The sequence below is a fragment of the Megalops cyprinoides genome, chromosome 17 (assembly GCF_013368585.1).
Source record: "Megalops cyprinoides isolate fMegCyp1 chromosome 17, fMegCyp1.pri, whole genome shotgun sequence".
Taxonomy (NCBI): domain Eukaryota; kingdom Metazoa; phylum Chordata; class Actinopteri; order Elopiformes; family Megalopidae; genus Megalops; species Megalops cyprinoides.
The window spans coordinates 2,816,706-2,838,112 of record NC_050599.1 but is presented as its reverse complement, the minus strand read 5'-3'; the positions used below and the strand labels follow the sequence as shown (position 1 = coordinate 2,838,112).

At 46.9% G+C, this 21,407-nt stretch overlaps 1 protein-coding gene across 4 annotated transcripts; it reads right to left on the bottom strand.

Moving 5' to 3' along the window:
- Positions 1-1,080: 1,080 nt before the first annotated feature.
- On the bottom strand, positions 1,081-21,034 carry senp6a (SUMO specific peptidase 6a). 4 transcript variants are annotated; one of them, XM_036549980.1, is made up of 24 exons: positions 20,573-21,034; positions 16,736-16,829; positions 16,028-16,091; positions 14,967-15,094; positions 14,554-14,700; positions 14,047-14,067; positions 13,333-13,406; positions 12,822-12,931; positions 10,814-11,210; positions 8,834-9,075; positions 8,355-8,507; positions 7,595-7,628; positions 6,562-6,750; positions 6,058-6,239; positions 5,503-5,618; positions 5,293-5,409; positions 5,022-5,144; positions 4,674-4,766; positions 3,974-4,332; positions 3,393-3,481; positions 2,997-3,088; positions 2,604-2,672; positions 1,736-1,886; positions 1,081-1,414 (listed from the first exon to the last, which is right to left on the bottom strand). In XM_036549980.1, exons 3-24 carry the CDS (start codon positions 16,073-16,075, stop codon positions 1,187-1,189), a joined length of 3,162 nt encoding a protein of 1,053 aa, XP_036405873.1. In that variant the 5' UTR covers positions 16,076-16,091; positions 16,736-16,829; positions 20,573-21,034; the 3' UTR covers positions 1,081-1,186. The 4 variants fall into 4 exon arrangements, with proteins under 4 accessions (XP_036405873.1, XP_036405871.1, XP_036405872.1 ...); XM_036549978.1 differs by lacking the exon at positions 20,573-21,034 and adding an exon at positions 20,091-20,555; XM_036549979.1 differs by lacking the exons at positions 14,047-14,067; positions 20,573-21,034 and adding an exon at positions 20,091-20,555.
- Positions 21,035-21,407: the final 373 nt, after the last annotated feature.

Sequence of the window (21,407 nt, the reverse complement as noted above, 5' to 3'; positions counted from 1 at the left end):
CAAATAAGTTCAAAAAGAAAAAAAAAATGATTTCAAAATAAGAGTCTGGCAAATCCTGAGATGGCCCACTGTGTTAATGCCCACTTAAACCCTCTCCAGAGTGCATGCCTAGACTTGCTAAGCTGATAATACAATTATTATATCTTGAATGGGTTTCTTTCTCCAACTCACAATGCTGTTGTAGCACAGGAAGTTAATCAAGTTTAAAGTTGGGTTTTGTCACTCCTTTCCCTTTTTGTTACTGAAACTTTTATAGCAATTCCACCTTAATTAACACTGAAACAGAAACACCATGCCATCCTCACGCACTGATTCTTTAAGCAGAGGTGGCATCTCACACCTGTTGGGACACAGAGGAGCAGGCAGTCAATTCTTAAGTGCTTCTGACAAATACTTCAGAGTACCAGACCTGAAGGTTTCCTATGTGGCAATCTACAGATGCAGACAAGGACTCTCTACAGAGACATCTGCCCGGGAGAGGCAGCTTCCCATACAGCCACAACAAATAACACCATAATGACTCCAGACACTGAAACATTCGTTTTATGTTGTATAAATTAAAGGCAAGTTCAGTCCTCCTCCATCGTATTTTGTTCCAATACTTCAGATTCACTCACTCATACCATTTGCTTTCACTTGTTAGAAAGCATTTTACAGGCACTAACTAACCACCACCGTTCATCAAATCAAACTGAATTAAGAAAACGATATAGTTACCCCATTTGGTGCATATACTTTACAAATAACATCCATTTCCTACAGAACTCAAAAGCATTAAAAAAAGAAATAATGCGTGAATATTAAACAGTATATAATGCACAAATCCTTCGTCATGAAAGTACGCAAATGTGATTTCTATTCATGTAATGCTATCTAACAAGTGGGGGGGGGGGAAACTAAATTACAAAAGCAGCACAAACTCCAACATATGTACATATTTTATTTAATACAAATTTAAAATGTTCTCTGCTTGATAACTGAGGGACTAGAACAGTGAAAGGAAATGGAGAGAGGAAGTAGTCCAGCAGCGTACGATCTCGGCGAGTCCCAGCGAGCCCTTGGCCGGGCCAGTCTGGGCCAGTCTGGGCCAGTCCAAACCGGTCTGAGCCGGTCCAGGCCCAACCGGGCCGGAGCGGGCCCAAGGCAGACCATCTCAGATTAAGAGCACAGCGAATCCAGCGGGGTCTCAGGAGCTCACAGCAGTGTCGGTTTGGGCCGACCCGGCAGCCGCCCCCGGGTCGGGCTCATTGGGCGGGTTCTGGCCCTGGCTCGGACCCAGACCCTTCTTGTCCATGTGCTGCTGGCTCTGGATCCTCAGAATGAGCTCCTTAATCTCCTCGCGCTTCGTCTTCATCCGTTGCTGTGGAAACCAGTCCGTTAAGTTCATGGGGAGGTGGTAGCTCGGGAGCGGGCTCTAGAACATAAAGGAACAAACAAAACAAATGAAGACACTCGGGTGGATGAACTCGTGTGGTTAAAAGGTCTGTGTGCAACGTGCCAGGCCTCCTGTGGTACTGCCTGCTTTTCTGACCAATTACGGCAGCTATTAAAAGCACAGCTTCCTCACATCGTGAGTGTGAAAGCTACAGTGCAGAAACAGCTAAACTGCTCGGCTTGCCCCATGCTGGTGCACGTCGCTGACTGATCCTCCGTTAGTGCCGGGCTTGGGTTCAGGCTCCGAAAGGGCTGCGCGTGAAGGCAGACGCAGCTTCCTGCTGCATCCCAGGATCCTCACCTCGAAGAAGCTCTCCACGTACTGCAGGATGTAGACGCCGCAGTCGCTGTAGTTGTCCTGCTGGGGGACTCGTGGGCTGGATCCTCTCAACACATCCTTCCCGAAACTCCGCGGGGTCCCCTTCCGCACCTCCCACTCCACCTCCAGGTACCTGCAGAGACGCACACGTCACACGATGAGTACACGCACGCACACACAAATACACACGCACAAACAAACACACACACACACACACACGCGCGCACCCCCCTTCACAAACAAACGTGCACGCACGCATGTACACACAAACACAAAGACACAAAAGAAAGTGGCTGGGCTCCGTGTTACTATCAGATTCATAACCATCTGAGAGATGTGTCATCTGCTGAAACCGGGCTGCATGCTGGCATAAAGTAGCACTGAAGCAATTATTCTAAACCTATTTTTGGAACGAATCGACTGAAAGAGGTATAAATCACAAGTGGCAGCTGCGCGAGTATAACTGAGTCCATGTTTACGTCAAATAACACACAAATAATAATCCGTGAACCTTCATCCGACTACACACGAAGCCTCATAATACAGCCACCTCCATTTTCTGCAGACTACCAGATATCAACAAAGCCCATTTCCAGCTTAATCAACATCTGACTGAACACAGACACACACACACCACAGCATCATCGGAGACAGGCGCAGATACAGATTAGGCATCCTCTGTATATCCCTGCTATGGATCTTGCTGCTCACGAGACCCCACAATGAGCCACAGCTCAATTAATAAGATCCAAGGACAGTAAAGGTGTAAGATTATTAGCCCAATAAGTGCTCTAATTCACTGTATCTCTGGAAGTGCAGATGGTAAATAAATGATGAATCATTGACTTACTCCCGTAAAGTTTTCACCACTGTTGATCTGGTTGGGCCTCGTAAGGAATCCATAATAAGAATACAAGGCCTGGAAAGCAATAAGACATGTTATCCATGTAAAAGCTTACTACACGCTTTCTCTTACTTTTATTTTCCACTTGGAATACACATCAATTCAGTGTGACATTATCACACAGGGAGTGTCTATGGCAAACATGACCTGCATTTATTTGGCAAAAATTATTTCTGCATATCATATTTCTGATAATAAAAAAATAAACTAACAACCTCATCTAGCAGGTTGGAGGCTGAAGGAGTGGGAAATGTAACAGCACCATCTAGTGACAGGTAAAAGGACTGCATACTTCGTAAAGGCTGAGAACTAGGTCAAAGGTCAGCCTCAGATACTGACTGTTTACAGATGGTGGGTTTGGAGGTCCACTCCGTGGTCTCGGGGGAGTTGAGCGAGTCATCAGCCATCGCACCGTCCTCGCTGCACTCCTCCTATAGAGACGGAGTCAGAGAGACCGAGTCAGAGACAATCAAACACACAGGCATGACTCACACCCCAGGCACACGGCCATATACACTTTCCCCGCTGCGTTCACACAGACAGCTCTTTCATGAAATTCCAGAGTATTTTTAGACTCCCACGCGCTTAATGACAGTCTTTATTATGAGCAGGTCAGGGGAGCCACAGAGTGAAGTGATCTGATGCGAGATAAACCCTCTAAATCTCTGTAATCCTCCACATGGCCAGAATGGCAGGGAAAAACAGAAGAGCGAACTGAGGATGAGGATGTGTCACCTGGCTGGAACTTTGGTCATCGGAGAAGGTGCAGGCGTCCTCAGCTCCGTCCCTGGACCCGTAACACACGCTGATTCTGTGCAGGGCATCTTCAGAAGGAAACGGACTCAGTCAGGGAGAATAAGCCAATCACACCACTGCAATTTCTTCAGGAAACATCATTAAAAATAAAACATTGACTTTCTGATCCATATCTGGCAGCTCAGGTGAACAACACATGATGAGCAGAGAGACAACGAGACCCCCCCCCCCCCCATCCTTTAGCCAATTCTAGATAGAAGAGGCAGCCTGCAGTGTCCCAGGCTGTAAAGCTGTGGGCCCTGCTCCTGCGAGTACCTGTGTAGTGTGGCTCGGCTTTGCTCTGTGAGTACCTGTGTAGTGTGGCTCGGCTTTGCTCTGTGAGTACCTGTGTAGTGTGGCTCGGCTTTGCTCTGTGAGTACCTGTGTAGTGTGGCTCGGCTTTGCTCTGTGAGTACCTGTGTAGTGTGGCTCGGCTTTGCTCTGTGAGTACCTGTGTAGTGTGGCTGGGCTTTGCTCTGTGAGTACCTGTGTAGTGTGGCTCGGCTTTGCTCTGTGAGTACCTGTGTAGTGTGGCTCGGCTTTGCTCTGGCCGTTGACCCCCGCGCTGGGGGCCCTCGCGCCCTCCTGGGCTCCGTCGGAGGATGAGGCGGCGCCCCTGGGCTGGTCGCTGTTGGAGTCACTCTCGGAGGAGGCGTCCGTGGGGGTGCTGAGGCAGGGGTTGCCTGACGTGGGCGTGGGTGTGGGCGTGGCAGCAGGCGGGGTCTGCTCGGGAGCGCCCTCTGCCTCCTCCTGCCCTGCGGGCTGTTTCCCCTCCCCCTCCCCCTCTTTTGCAGACGCCTGGGCCTGGTACAGGGGGTTGGGCTCGAACCGAGGGCCCTCCAGCCCCGGAAAGCAGATCACTGCCAGGTACCAGTGGGCCCTGCGTCAAAGGGAAGGGGACCCAGAATTCAGCATGCTCTTATTTTTACTAACTGGACTTCAGTAATATGGTAGGATTGAAATATTTCAACATTCCACATAATGTGAAAATCTGAAAACATCCTAATTGTGAGACTTCTCAGAGATGTTTTTAGAGAGGCCTCATATTAACAGTTATTAATCCCTGATGTAAAAAACTGCGGAGTACAAATAAATGGCACTCCTTTCCAGATTCCTTTCCAGAATTGATCAGAATGTAAGCAGTACTTTCTGAAGCTGTCCGCTTCAGCAGCCCACAGCTCAGTGCAGAGGTAATTTAAATGGAAGCCCTGAGAGACTCACGACTCGTTGATGGGAACGAAAATGAAGTCCTTCTGGAAGAGGTCCACATGCCGAGTCCACGTCTTCACCCGGTTGTGCTTCCTCTTCTGTATCCTGCAGAGGGACAGAGAGGCCGAGCCAACGCCAGGGATCAGAACTCAGTGGCTTACAACATGAAAACACTCTCCTTTCAGCATCATCTCCATGTGCTATATACTGACAATAAGACAACAATTTAGTTAACAATAAATACAATAACAGACTTCACTCAACTTTAAGAGCCTGTAAATTAACTTTAAGAGAAAGTGAGGCAGGCGTCAGCATAATCCACTTAGCCACATTAAATACAGAAAATGAGAAGGCACTCACGGCAGATTGGCTGTGTCTGGCACAACCCTCCTCTCTCTCTGGTTCAGTCTTTTGTAGAAGAAAGAGCTGAACACATGACTCCTGTGGGCATCTTCCTTTTTTAATTTCTCCAGGAATAAATATCTGCGGGTGAAATAGCTCATCAATGCTCATCGGTCTCAGTGAACCACAAAAAGCTACAGCAAATCGGACAATAATTCGATATTTATTAATATCCCTGTTATGAGTGTTAGTAAGCATGCAAACAGAGAGGGAAAAAAAGTTGACTAACTTTAAGTAGAAGTCGATAATGACGTCGTTTAAAAACTCTCCATCATTGAGACAGTGTAGGTCCTCGTTAGTGACGGATATTCCCCCTTTGGCTGGCGGAGGGGGGTACACTATTAACCTGGGGGAGAAAGAAGCACACATGAGCAGGGGCCAAACCACAGGGGTGCGGAGCGTGGCACCGGAACGGGCGTGGCACGGAATCACGTCTTACTTTACGACCGGCCCGGTGAAGGTGGGCTGCAGCTCGGCCATGTCCTCCTCCTCATCGTCATCGAAGGCAGCCTGGAGGCGGGAGGACAGGCGGGTCTGCACGCCGGTCTCAGAGGCCTGTCGCAGAGCAAGTGCGTCAGCGTCATCGTCATAACAACACTGCTACTGCTACTAACACAACACCGCTACTACTATCGCTTCTACTCTTCACCATCATCGCCATAATTATCACCTTCATCATCATCATCATCATCACTGCCCAAACCCCACCCACACCCCCACTCCGGCTCTACATACGGGTATGTCTACGCCACTGAACCAAAACATTGAAAACAAACCGTGACCCATGGCCATTTACTCCATAACAACGCTACACCAATCTACACGCTCCTCCTGTGGTGTCAGTCAGTGTGATAGTGGTTATCTGTACAGCACTGCATGGAGTACTGGGGCCCACAGTGACAGATCATCCAATGATTCCACACCTATACAGTGCTTATAAATGATACAACTTATAAATAATCCCGTATCTCACATCCACTCACACCGTACTCACCTTCCCTTTGGCTTTGTTGTACTGCACCAGCCTGATATTCGCTTCTTCAAATGACAGCTTAGCCGGGAAATCGGGGAGCTTGTTGGCTCTGCCGATTTCCTGGAGGATGTCCTCCAAGATCACTTGCTCGGGCATGGACAGTCCGTTCTCAAAGATTAACACAATGTACTTTTCATCTGGATCTGAGAAAGAGATGGCACAGCTCACGTGAGTCCAGACCGGTTTCTGAAGGTTTAGAAAGGAAACTGAAAGTGGCTAGTTGAGCATAAATGTTTGTGTTCCTGCATTTGGACGTAATTAACTCTGGTGTGCACCAGTAGCTCACTGAGAACAGAAATACTCATTGTCCTACATACTTGCTCATTTATGCTGATATTTTGAGGTTCCGCTTTGACCCGCACAGGGTCCTGCTCTCAGCAGATATTAAACGGCAGTGCTAACGGAAGCCTCAGAGCTGCAGGGGCGGGGCACAGGGGCGGGGCGCAGGGGCGGAGCCGCACCCACCTGTGCTGCTGCTGTCGTACCACACGCCGCCGCTGTCCCGGGACATGTGCAGCTGCGCTCGGAGCCGCATGCATTCGGCGGGGGTGGTCTGCAGGAAGACGGAGGGCAGCTTGCGTGTGCTGCACCACTCGCAGCTGACCAGCTCCGACGCCCTCAGCTTCACTTTCTCCAGCATGTCCTCCTCGGGGGCTGCCGCGGGGGGAGAGGCAGGGGGGGTCATTTCATTCGGTCATTCATCCATTCACTCATTCATCCATCCATTCATTCATTCATCCACCCATTCATTCACTCATCCAGCCACTCACTCATTCATCCACCCATTCATTCATTCATCCAGCCACTCACTCATTCATTCATTCATCCAGCCACTCACTCATTCATCCACCCATTCATTCATTCATCCAGCCACTCATTCATTCATTCATTCAGCCACCGATTCATTCATTCATTCACCTATTTATTCATCCATCCATAACATGCCATTTGGATACTTTTTATACATGCTCCATGGTGCAATGTATAGACGCCATAGTTCAAAAACCCCCCACTCCAAAAAAGTTATGTAAAGCCAATAAATGATACCAGCATGAAAATCACAATGCCAATTCAATGAATCAAAAACCTATTACACACATTAAAATGGAAATGCAGTTCATATTCAAATCAAGTGCACCCCATACTGGCATAGACTGCTGAACACTGGGACTAAATTGAGAACACCCCCCATTTCAATTTTTTTCCCCATACAGCTTTGTTTTCCAGAAACTAACCTTTAAAATTCTAAAATGCTAAAATAGCCTTTGAAAATGTGAACCACTTCAAATTCAACAAAGCTTATGATCACTTTGTGAAGAAAGCTCATTGCTCAGGGAGAAAGACAGCAAGGTAGGCCAACTGCATAAAATGTTTTTGTTATCTCACATTAAAATACAGCTACGCTTTCCACACAATTTTTACACTCCATTAGCGATGTGTGTCACAAACAGGGGCATTTTTACCACACAGGACATAGTAACCGCTGTGGGTTGCTTACCTTCAGTTTCAATCTGAATGTACTCCACTGTAAACTGAAAAAGAAAAGTAAATCATCATCTGCACCTTAAACCACAACAAACATTTCCAGCTTTACCCTGTAAAGATAATCTGCAAAAAACAAATTCAATAACTTCGTAAACATGAATTTGCAATGGACTCGTTAGCCAATTTAAACTAAATCAAGTTTACTTCATTTACAAACATGCTTACACAAACAGAGCTTACACTCTGATATGTGTTAACCTCATTCTTCTCACGATAACCACTTTGGTGGTGACTGAAGCCATGCTTTATCACATGTGCAGCTCTCGCTTTACCTGGTAGTGTTGCTCAGCTCGCCCATGCCTCCTTCAGCCATGGCAGCTACCTGTACACCTGTACAAACTTGCTACTTAATCTGGGCTTGAAACCCAAGCCATCTTTACATTACCGGCATTTAGCAGATGCTCTTATCCAGAGCGACTTACATAGGTTACAATTCTGACATGTTATCCATTCACACAGCTGGATATTTATTTGGTAATCTTGGGTTAGGTACCTTGCCCAACATTACAGCAGCAGCGCCCTAGTGGGGAATCGAACTGGCAACCTTCTGATTGCGAGCCCTGCCCCTTACCACTATGCTACACTGCCATCCCCGTCCTAACAGCCATATTCCATATTTGAGGAGTATATGAGCAGGAGTAACTTGAGGGGGGGCGTGGACACCGCGGTGGGCGGGGACTGTGTGACTGACACGGCAGAGGGGAGGGGCTTACGATGACGGGCTTGGTCACCATCCTTCGCAGTGTGCCCAGCCTCACGCTCCTGCAGTCCAGGATGATGCTGTCCAGCTTGAAGGACAGGCTGACTTTCCGCCGTTTCATCTGGCTGGGGCTGTGGTTGGAGCCATCTGGTACCATGTTTCCGAACTGCGAGCAAAGCAAACCACAAAGAAAAACACACTTTCACTCGCACGCTGAACAAACAAACTGCTCGCTGTGTACCCATGCCGACGTGACTGATATTCTCCTTTCATCTCCTTTTCGTTTTCCAAGCAAGTGATAAATAAAATGAGTGGCTCAGGTAAATCATTTGCAATTTTCATTGTCCATCACAAACCTGCAGATACCCCCCTATCCAATGTATTCTGAAATCTCAGTCATTACAAATTTACCCCCAAATCACAAATTTCATAAATAATCAGCAGTTACGTGCAGGCACTTTAAGGGGCAGCTAAAAAGTGAACGCAGTCTACCTGGTCTTTCATGCGAGACTTCCTCGGCACCGCCACTTTTGAAATGACGTCGGTGGCGTAGCCGTCGGTCACCTCCTCCTGCTCGGAGACGCCCTTCACCGCCGCCTCCACCCGGCCACCAGAGGGCGCTGGCGAGGAGTGGGCGGAGTCTCCGGGGCGCGGGGAGACGCTGTCCATGCGGTTGACGCTGCCTGTGCTGGCGTTGTCTGTGTCCTCTTCCTCATCGTCGCTGGACAGCACAACTGCAACAGCAGCAGAGGGGTCAGGGGGCATCAGCGGGAGCAGCAGAGGGGTCAGGGGGCATCAGCGGAGCAGCAGAAGGGTCAGGGGGCATCAGCGGGAGCAGCAGAGGGGTCAGGGGGCATCAGCGGGAGCAGCAGAGGGGTCAGGGGGCATCAGCGGGAGCAGCAGAGGGGTCAGAGGGCATCAGCGGAGCAGCAGAGGGGTCAGGGGGCATCAGCGGGAGCAGCAAAGGGGTCAGGGGGCATCAGTGGGAGCAGCAGAGGGGTCAGGGGGCATCAGCGGGAACAGCAGAGGGGTCAGGGGGCATCAGCGGAGCAGCAGAGGGATCAGGGGGCATCAGCGGAGCAGCAGAGGGGTCAGAGGGCATCAGCGGAGCAGCAGAGGGGTCAGAGGGCATCAGCGGGAGCAGCAGAGGGGTCAGGGGGCATCAGCGGGAGCAGCAGAGGGGTCAGGGGGCATCAGCGGGAGCAGCAGTTTGATGTAGCAGTAAGGAGCAGGGCTCATAACCAGAAGGTTTCTGGTTCGATTCCCCCACTGCAACACTGCTGCTGTACCCTTGGGCAAGGTATTTAACTCTAAGAATTGTCTCAGTAAATACCTAAGTATAAATGGATAACACAGTATACGGAAATCCCTTTGGATAAGAGCATCAGTTAAAGGACTGTAAAGCGATGTAATGTCATTGTGAGAAAGCTTGCTGGGAAGGACTTCACTAATATGCTGGTTCATTTCAGGTCACGCAATGCTCCCAGGGCTCATTCACACAGTCAGCTTTTGCAGACTCATTTTAAACTTTTTAAAAAGACAGAGCTTCCCTCTGCATTCTGCAACGGCTTGTACACTTTAAAGGGAAATAACAGAAATAACTGTCTCAACAGCAGAAGAGCTGGGCCAACAGAACACCTGTGAACCACTGGAAATTGCTGCCCCCTTCACTACCACACCAGCACCTGTGGCATAGATATGTATGCCTTACAATCAAAACACATGCTGTCTAATACCAATTTAGGAGAGGCCTAACACACTTCTACAGCTGAACCCACATGTTTTTTTTTCTCAATTACTATAAAGGAAATAACGGCTTAACATGCCAATACTGTACCAAAACAGTTATTTAAAAACTCTGACTAAAAGTGCAGCAACTGACAGGAAATCTGCATCATTCACCAAAGCCTGGAAGTTTCATCTGAGGTTTCCATTCTGACAGAGCAAAAACCGCACAAGCAAAGGGTGAGGAGGTACAATAACGTGCACATAACTAAAAATACTTTGTGCCACTCTTCCTTCTCTTATACACACACACACACACACACACACCACCATGAGCACCATATGAGGCCACTGTGTTTGAAAGCTGTGTATGAGCAGAGTGCAAGTGAACAGGGTCTTACTTGGCTTGTACTTGTGTGGCACACAGATGTATGTCCGTGCGTGTGAGTGGACAGGGTCTTGCCCATGTTATGCATGTATAATGTGTGTGGACACATGGTAACCAGGTTTTACTGGAGTCATGCATTTGCAGTGTGTGGTGACATGCTATCACAGGGGCTGTGAGTGTGTTGGGGTCTCGTGTGTGTGTGTGCACGCGCGCGCAGTGTGAGGTATCCGGGCTCTTACTGAGGTCATGCATATGCAGCATGTGCGTGTGTGTGTGTGTGTGTGTGTGTGTGTATGTGTGCGTATGTGTGTGTATGTGTGTGTGTGTGTATGTGTAGTGTGAGGTATCGGGGCTCTTACTGGGGTCGTTGAGCTGGTCCTGTTTGGCGGCCGGCTGCCTCCTGCCCTTGGGGCCCTTGGTGCCGTAGAGCCCGGCCCCGCCCAGCCCGCCGGGCCGGCCGTTGTGCGGCAGCAACAGGCTGCCCCGGGTGATGCGCACAGGCGGGTTCATCACCACGTCCACCCGCGGCACCCGCGCCACCGACGCCGAGCCGTAGAAGCTCTTGCTGAGCGCTAGGCTGGTCGGTCCCGGGGAGGCGTGCGGGCGGACAGGGGGCCGGACCAGCGGGGCGGCGGGTTCCGCAGGCCGGGGGGCGTCCTGGCTCAGCGGGTTCCCGCAGTTCTGACACTTCACGTGGTTCTCGCTGGGCTTGCTGCACTTGCCACAAACTGTGAGGTAATCCTGAGGATCCAGGGCCTGAGGAGCGCACAACCACACGCACGCACGCACGCACGCACACACACAAACACACAAACACACACACACGCACACACACACACGCACACACACACACACACAAACACACACACACACAAACACACAGACACACAGACAGCATTTCAGGCGTCTCAGGAGCACTCAGTAACACACACCCATTTGTGCTGGTTTCCTGCAGGGCTCACAGCTCATGGGCCCTGCTGTGCTGATGCGCTCATTTTTACATCACCTGGATGACCCGTCCCACGCACTGAGCCCACTGCAGCAGCCAAACATGACCGTAATCACACAGAGTTTACATCCTACAATGACCAGTATAATAAAACAACCCTGTGATAACCTGGTTTTAATGGGATTCAAAATGCTGACAGTTTTCTATTCAGGGACATCACAGGATTACATATGAATTAAAATGCCATGGTTTCACAATCAATTCTGGAATAAATTATCTTTATGAAATGAATATCTTTCTGAGGCACACTGACCAGGTGGGGGCATTCTCCAGAATGACACTTTCACTGCCTGGACTCTACCGACATCAGGACCACCACTAGCTTTTAAAGGGGGAGGCTTCGTCCACCTCAGAAACCCCATTGGCACAGAAGGAAGTTTCCTGCTGCTAAGAGTTAGCTCAGAACATTGTGCTCTTTCCTTTGCGACTTTATTGTGAGGCCAGTTCGATTAAGAATTAACGTTTCAAAAACCAAAATAACAATATCCCGCAGTCACTTCACTGACTCACCTCGCTGACTCACAATAAAGTTGAATAAAAGCTGATTAAACGCCAAACAGAAAGCAATAACGGTGAATTCAAACCAGGCTCTAAAATTTTAAGGTCTGAGAATCAAAGCCAGAGAGGTGGCCATGGTCCAGGCTGGGGAGTTTTGTAAGGGGACCCAGAACTCTGATCCCTGGAGGGGGTCGCTGACAGTGCACCAGAAGCCACTTCACTCCTTCCTGCAGAGAGCTACAACAGAGGGAACTCCCAGCCAAGTTTAATAATGCAAAATGCACACGTTTCTCACCTTTACTACGACAGGAGTCCACACCAAAGTGCCTTCATTCTTCATTCAGCAATGAAACAAGATCATTTGAAACTGTTTCATAGTTTCTTGACTGACTGGTGAGGGTTATCAAAGTCTCACATAAGCCCTGAATGCATTTTGCATCTGAATGAGGGGAAAGGTTCAGACAGCTGTGGTATGCCTGCTGGGGATAACAGACAGGGAGCAGCAAAGCTGAAGAGACCGAGGTCTGGTACCAGCTGATGTCTTACCAATTAATAGCACACAAATAATACTATATGAATTAATCGGAGACGGCCACCTGAATCATGCTTTTTGGATTCATACTGTGAGTGTAAAAAGGCTGAGCTGTTCAAGGGGGTCAAAGCTCGGGCATCCACTCATTTCTCACTTCCTGGAGTGAGGACACGTCACATGGCGATGCTTCAAGAGTACAAACTGAAAGCAGAGAGAGCTCTCTCTGCCCCCGCGGTGATGCAGAGAGTCTCATTTGCATGCCAAATGAAGCTCCCGTTAAGGAACAGCATGAAAGCGGGAGTTCTTCAGCGGCTCGGAGCTCTCTCACCTCCACTTTCTTGGCCGGCGGCAAAAAGCTTCCGGAAGCTTCCAGCGAATTGCTGCGTTTATTCTGGATTCGCCGTTTGATGTCCCCTCCGAGAACGAGGCTGTTGGTAGCTGAGGGACACAGAGAAATGGACATTGGTCATTCACATTCACTCACTCCACTCTGGAGGTAGCCAGCAGAGAAGACGCAAGCTTGGCCCTGTGGAGCTTTATCAACTGCTGTACAAACAAAAAAAACAAAAGTCACAAGGGCTGGTGTTGTAAAGTGACCTTGAAAACCTTCCCTAGCTTGTGCATGGTATTTCAAGGTCACCTTGCCATGCAATCTGCTTATGTTCCCCTGGCAACTCAAGATATCCACAGATACAGCTACTCCCTCTCCATGTCTGGCCTGGTCTCAATCGTCCTCTGGCACGCAGATGGACAGGCTCATGCACGCACACACACACACGCACATACGCACACACAGCCCATAAGCTACTAACTGTGTTGCTATGCAGGTGTTTGCTTACCTGGGATTTCTGGACAGGTGAGAATTATGCTGTCTAATTCTACTCTTTGGATCTGTTGGGTTGTGTAGTCTTTTCTGCGAGGGACAAATGGTAAATCTTGGTCAATGTAAGTGTGATGACCATCATCAGGGCGCGCACACACGCGCGCGCACACACACACACACACACACACACACACGCGCGCGCACACACACACACACGCACACACACGCACACACACGCACACACACGCACGCACACGCACGCACACGCACGCACGCACACGCACGCACACACACGCGCACACACACAAAAGCATTCATTTAAAAAAAAAAATCAGGCAAACTTGCTTTAGGTTTTAATTGCCGAACAATGTTATGCAATTAAGCTTTAGTACACAATATGTTACTTGTATATTATGTTAATTAAATGAAGTTTTGGCAAACACATATACACAATCCATGCAAAAGAAGGCCATAACCATATCCACGAATAAAAAAAAAAGACAAAATTAGTGTTGAGCAAGGTCAAAGTGAAATACATGTGCCAAACCACAGACAAGACCACAATGTATGCAATGACAATATGAGGCAACGCAGGAAGATTCAGTGCCAACACTAGTGTGGTCACATGCATGTCTGAACCAAGCGTCCATCCACCTAAACCTTCGGCATCACCACAGCCTATAGCAATATGAAGCAGGCCTAAGCAAAGCCACCCAGTCAATCATCCTACCTTTCCTTCAAGTCAAGGTTGCTTAAGAATAGAAACAGGAGACAATAAGGAACTAAACCCAGAAAGCAACTTTAAGCAGGCTACACGCTATCTGGGTACTCAGCGAGAGAAAAATTTTGGGTTACTCTTAAGAACCCAAAACACAGCAAATTAATTTAGACAAACTCAAAGTCTACAATCCAGTTTATATCCCAATATGGAAAACCTGAAAAATATGGAACATCATATTTTAATGTGACACTACCCAGTTCCAGAGAGAAAGGAATGCCACGAAGAGGTGAAAGGAAAAGGGTTTTTTGGTACACAAGTTACTTATGAACATTCTCAATGCAGCCCTTAAAAATAAGATCAGGGGATTTACCCTCACTTTCTAAAAGCTGGTAGGAAGAGATTGCCACAAGCACAAGAGCTTTCTATGGTGCTTTTTCGTGTCTGTGAGAGAGCTTCGACGCAGGTGTGACTCCCACAGTCGACCTCACAGGTGAGTCCGTTCGTGAGCGGGCGTACCTTTGGGCGACCTTCCTCACGGCACCAGGAGCATTGGCATGCTGGAAGAGGCGTCCTTGAACAACAACCCCTTGCGAGGGAGCAGGGCTGAGGATGAAGTAGTTTGTTCTGTTGGGGACCGCTGATGTCACAGTGGGCATGGTTTCGCTTCGGAAGAAGAGAAAAGTCTTTTGAGCTCCACGCTGAAACATGCGCAGGGAACGTATCCCAATTCAAAAGCCAACAGCCTCCCTTTCCTGCCCACCTCAAAAAAGACGCATCGCGTGACAAACCAAAACACGGACACGGGTGTGTCTGGTTTCAAATGGACAGAGCATCATTCTAGAAGAATGTGGCCACCAAACGTTCTGCATTAACTCCAGCTCATCCTTTAAAGGCTATGCCTGTCCGTGAGTGACACAGCAAATCTGTACCTGAGCGGCTTTCCCACTCCCAGCTTGTTGGGCCCTCCGGCGTTTCCTTTATACATCCTTAAATGATTTGGCCTTCGCTCGTACGTCTTCAGGGGCTCGCTAGTGCAGAAGTGTTTCAGAGGAGGAGACTGGTGGAGGGACAGAGAGGAGAGAAACCCTGTTACAGCTGTGTCCTGATGGTGGGAAACTCAGACAGGGCATTTCCGCTGAGAACAAACACTCACTGTCACCGTCTGTACTGTCACGCGCTAAATCATTGCTTTACTAAATATTTGCTACTGAAGTAGAAGGTAATAACAGAAACCAGCACAGTATTAAAATGTTTTCTGGATACATGTGCTACTTTGGTCCTTTGTGTATTACGCAGCATGGCTTGATTTAGCTACTGAATTAGAAAACCATGAAAAAGGAGCATATGTGCTAGATCTAATTACTCAGCAATGCCAACGGAGGCAGCATGCTTGAGCACAACTTTTGTGTTTAATCAGGGAGCACCGTGATTAGCCAGCTATGATTTCCAAAGCACTGATGCACCGTTGCGGAACGGGACAGGGGAGGCTGTTGTTCAGTCCTCCTGCTGAACCGGGAATACAGAACAAAGGCATCTTTCTGCCTTTCCCCTACGGCTGCCGTCCTGCAAATAACAGCCGTCTGGACCCATACCTTTCTCTGGACCCTGTCAGCTAGTTAGCCTTTTTCCCCTTTCAGTGCTCAGGCCTGGTAACGAGCACAGCCTCTTGAAAGTGGAAAAACTTAACAGAAAAGCAGCAGGCTCTTGAAAAAGACCCCGATAGCATGTTCAGTCTGTTAGCTCTGTGTACTGCCACACAACTTATTAATAAATAAATTAATTCATTCATTCATTAAAATAAAGCAAGCAGTCCTGACATTAACATCTCACAGGCGCACAGGACTCCAAAGTGAGCACGCCCGTGACTCACTCCAGCACTCCCGTGTGCCCTCCGGATAAACACCTTTCCCAGCGTGTCACTCCCGATGCATTCATTCAGAAGGAACCAACAAAATAACTCAGAAAGGTGAGGACAGATCGGTGACAGTACCTTCTCCCCCTCCGACGTCGCGCTCCTCCGGTTATCCCCCTCCTCCATGGTCACCACAGAAGCACTGCGAGTCACAGGGAAAGAGCCGGAGTCAGCGGGACACGCTACTCTGCCGTCCACCCAAACACGCTCAGTACGGTCACCTATTCAGACCCACTGCTGTCTCACTCCGCTCACTGAAATGTTAAAGTCTCGCTATGGTTTTTTTTGCTTGTGTTGTACTCTACCTCGCTTGTAAGTTGCTTTGGATAAAAGCGTCTGCCAAAAGAATAAATGTGAATGCAAAGTAATGTAAGCACGAAACACAAAATGTGCATTGTCAAATTAAATTAACATTATATCCTACTGCCATCTCCATTACTGCTAAAAGAGTCCGGTAGATAATCACACTGCAATGGACCATTGCAAAGTTAGATTAAAGAAGCCGTCCAGTAAACCTTGGTTTATGTTCTGCGTTACAATAACAGAGTAGACCAAAGTAAACTGGATCACAGTATCTTTTAAATTCTATTCAGTAATGTCGTCACGAAAATACTGTTTTCTGTGTGTGTGCGCGCTTGTGTGTGTGTCACTTAGGAGCAGTCAGGATTCCTGGTTTGAGTGTGGATGGGCAGTGAGGTCTCCAGAATCCCCTCTATCCTCAGACACAGATACGCAGTGATGCATTGCAGGCCCGGACGCTGAGATGAGACGCGGAGGAACGCTTACTCGTTGCCCTTCTCCTCTTCACTGTCATCAGAAACAGAAAAGCTCCAGTTCTGCTTGAAACCTCCATCTTTCTTGGCCTCTGATCTATCTAGAGCTTGAACATAAATAAAACTAACATCAGGTCAGGCTGAAGTGCGGCTAATTGCAGTAATCAGAGTACTTAAACAAACCACTTGCTGGATTCCACGGCATTGGAGCCCTGGGTGATACCTGACCTTTGTGAGTGCAGTCTGTATTGCCATGGGTAAACCTTCACAGCTATTTAGACAGTCTAAATGACAAAGACTGGAACTGAAATGATTACTGCAGCTCGCATGTAAAATGACATGTAAAGGCCTTGGGTTTTTTTGGATGGTTTTTCATTCACTCTGTAAAACTTCGGAACTAAATGATTTCTTTTGACAGCAAAAAAAAAAAAAAAGCAAATGTTTCCTGATTAGCTAAAATAGGACAGATGTTCAGCTAGGGCTAACATGAAACTACATTCACCTCTCTTGTTTCATCCGTTTCTAACTGTTATTACAGATCTATCTTCATCTTCTAAGAGGTTCTTAGTTTACCATATGGCCGCTGTACGCATAATGCCTGGGTAACCATGTAATCATGCAGTAAAACTGCTCCATATACATCACATTTACAGATGCCATATCATAAAGCGTATTTCTGTTCACCTAAAGCTGTTAAATGCATGTGATTTTGTGTGTCCAATATACAGGCAATTCAACAGAGCCCCAGCGACAATACTGCAGGCTAGCTAGTGAAAATAACATGGTTACAATTTCATAGATCAGCCGCAGTTGTAACATTACTTCTGCTAAAATAACAACACTTCAAAGCGCTTTTACTGAACCAGGCCTTACCCACTACAAAAATAATTCATTTTAATATTCAAAAGTATGAAGGTGCTAAAACAACAGGAAGCTCAAATACAAACACAAGCGCAATTGGTGGACATTTTCACCAAAAAAAAAAAAAGGCAAAAAAAGCTCCACAGCATTTCATTCACAACCCAACCACTATTCCTAGCTAGCTTATTTACATACCTTTGGTCAAGGTACACAGCCTTCTGAGAAGCAGAAACAGGGAGGACATGCACTAGCAGATATTGTTTGAGGGTTTAGATGCCCGGCTAAATAGGACTGTCTCTCATGACTTGCTCCCATTATCTAGTTTTTATGCATTGAAGCCAACTGCCAACAGAAGGCCTGATCTGGTCTGAGCTAAACAAAGCTTGCGGCCTCGATCAGAAAAGTAAACTTTCACTTGTTTGAGGCTTACTCTGCTATGTAACTGCATGGAATTTGTTCACGTGCAAAGCCACACACATATATATACTTCAAAGTGAACCCAAATCGACCAATGTCTAACAAACAAAGCCGCTTGCCTTGGACTCTAAACTACACTGCATTAATACCAGGATGCAGATGTCTGGATGCAACAATACTGGCATGACCTGAGCGATCAAGTACATCGGATTTACTTGTACCTCACTGCAGAGGCTCCTACGACAACCCAATGACACGTCTAAAATATGTATCATTAATCAAAAGCCTGAGTTCCAGTGCTGTCTGCAATTTTTGTCCCAACTAAGCTGTTAAGCACCCTGTCTGAGCAGTAAGCTTGAACCACTTTCTTCATTACGTTTCTCTGCGGATTCCTGCTCTCATCCCTAGGTTTCTGGAGTAAGCACTCCCCGAGAGACCATTTCTCATTTCAGACTCTCCTCAAATGAACCCACTTCCCTATATCTGGTAGCAAAAACACAGGCGACGGGCAACCCGAATGCATTTGCCTCTGTGCTAACTTGTATGAGTATACTTTTTGTCCAGGTCCAAGTAAGTGTGCTCACGCTGCTGGACAGACCTGTACCTCAGTTATGCATGCATGTGCATGACAAGTTCATTCATGGAAAATGTTGGCATCTTTCATTTCAGTTTACAAAAAAAGGCACCGGATACAACTTTTCACCTTAAAGATATTAACTGCCAACTGCCAAGATACACGAGATTACAGGCGTTCGTTTTCCTCCAATAAGGTCAGACAACATCAAACTTAGTTTGCTTATTGATCGCAGCTAACTCCTACTGCTCCCCAACCCCCACTGTAAAACCTCACAATCTGAGACATTCCGCACCAACATGGTAACGTTAGCTAGCGAGCTGCTAAGCTAAGACCTATCCTTATGCTGATTTTAAACTTAACATATTTGTATAAGAGTTCAGTAGACCATCTCTCCGAACCGATTCATTCACATTTTCACGTCACGTCGCCTAGCTAGTTTTTGAACATAGCATTTAGCAGATATACTAGCTAGTTAGATATCCAAAGTTTAACCAGTATGGTTTGTTGCGAACTAAATGGTGGGCTAGCTAACTGACTCACCCATGTAAGGTTATGTAGCTACGCATTACTATGTAGCTAACAAAAACGTTTAAAGTGTATATCAACACGCCACAATCTATCGCAGCATTAAGACAACCAGCTAAGCGTTAGTGTCTTCGTAAACGTTTTGTAAAAACAAAGGTTGTCTGCAAAAACAGAATGGAAATTTCAGGTTCGTTTCTAGCAAAAGAGTAATTTCTGTCTACTACTAGTTTACGAAAAACATTATTAGAAGCGCTAAAGTTAAAACAATATACTGTAACGTTATATTTTCCCATACTCTTTAGGTTGTTAGCTCGCTAGCTAGTTTTAGTCTTTCCTTGCAGATTCATTTGAAATGCATTGTTGTGCTTCTGCAGTTTGAAATCTAAAATCTTAAGATAGCTAGCTAATCTAAATAATGTAATTTATTGACATGCTACAGTGTTAACATAACTAGCTAACGTAGCAAGCTGGCTCTCTGCTATTAGCATCAGAACAACTGACTAGCTGCTTAACGTCAACTATAAAATGATTATGTTACACTATTTATGGGGCTGCCAGCTACTTAGATAGCCAAACTGAGATGTTGGGACACATAGCTAACAAACATCCGTCATCTGGGCATAGGTAGCTAGACAGTTTTTGCGTATTTTCGCATGAAATAACACGGTAGCTCGCTTTCAACAGTCGAGGCCTTAGCTAACGTGTAGCTAGCATGTTTCCTGTTTAGATGGTTAGCTAGCTAGCTGCACGCTAGCCGGATCAGCCAACATTGGACGAGTGGTTTTGCTAACTTAGCTAACGTTACACAAATAAAACAACATTTCAGTCGCACTAAGCCAGATATCCAATAACAAGAGTCTTTCTAGTTAAATTATACAATGAATAAATGATACCCTAACCAGCTAGTTTCCATTGTTTAGGTGGCTAACTGGCTAGGTAGATCTTCTGCCTTACATCAATATAAAACATATATTGTTACAAGGCCTACCTTGGATTAAAGTACTTCTCTTGTGGGCCATGTTTTAGTCCATATTGTTAGCTAACGTTAGCCAGCTTCTCTCAAAGCGACCCGCAATGTGTCTGGTCTTGCAGCTGAATGCACGACACAGATGCGGCAGATCCGCGTCCTATCCCCCTAAACCCGGCAGCGGAGCAAAACCTCTTTTCCTTTGTTTTGCTCCACGCCTGAACAGCTTTCTGTTTGCAACGGTCACCCGGCAGCCTAATGATACATGTAACGTTAGTTTCTGTTTACGCGAGAGCGATCGGGATTATTATTTTTATTTATTATTATTATTATTTTAGCTAGCCCGTCCCTTTCGCCCTCCTACTATCATCGAGTATTTTGCTTGCTCAGTCCAATTGTGGCCGATCGTCGCCTCCATTGCACTGCATTCGTGTTTGGATCGCTGCAAATATGAAAGAAATATGATAAAACGAAAACAAGTAAGATCATGTAACTTATCTTACTGAGAATTTAGACTATGAATGCGGATCCGACCGATGTCGCAAAAGGCAACTCAATCATTCTTTCGCCCAAGGGGTGCTTTTTGGAATCAACCCCCACTTAGCTATAGTCCGGAGTGAAAACTAGGATTACCATCTCAAATCAAGCCCCCGGATGCAATAAGCATAGGCCGCATGGTTGGGAGTTTGCTAGCTAATGGGGCCCGCATTCAAAAATGTTGCTAGTTAACTAGTACCTGGCCAGCTCGCCTGAATGTATTAAGGCGGCGCATTTGTATTTTATACCTGATTAAAACATCAGGTACTTTTTCACTGTATTGATTGAAATGCAACTGATGTGCAGATTACTGCTAAATTAGCTAGCAAGCTAAAATATCGCAAGCTGCACAGCAAACTAACTTGCCGGTTATTAGTTAATAATTTAGGTAACTAAGTTGTTTGCTACGGTAGCTGTTTTGCCGTAACCCTGATTGCATTTTTCGATGTAGGTGTACCAACTAGCTGTATCAAATGTGATATGATCGTCAGCACCCTTCAGCAGCGAAACACACATCACTAATGCTTGGGGTTACTCAACTTTGATCCTCTAAAACGTATCAGAATTATTTTTGATCCTCCTCCAATAACATAGGGTTCCTGAGCGTCAAGTTCAGACGGCAGATGGCGATATTTTGTCTCAACTTTCAGTACCGAGAGAGCGTCAGTTATTCTTTATGTACCAGTTCAATAACCAGTGCAGCTAGGGTAAAGCCGGATAGATACTGAAATTTCATAGTACATGTTTAGGCAGTGAGAATTTCCAGCCAGTATTGCACGTTGAGATTTGGTATAGGAAAAA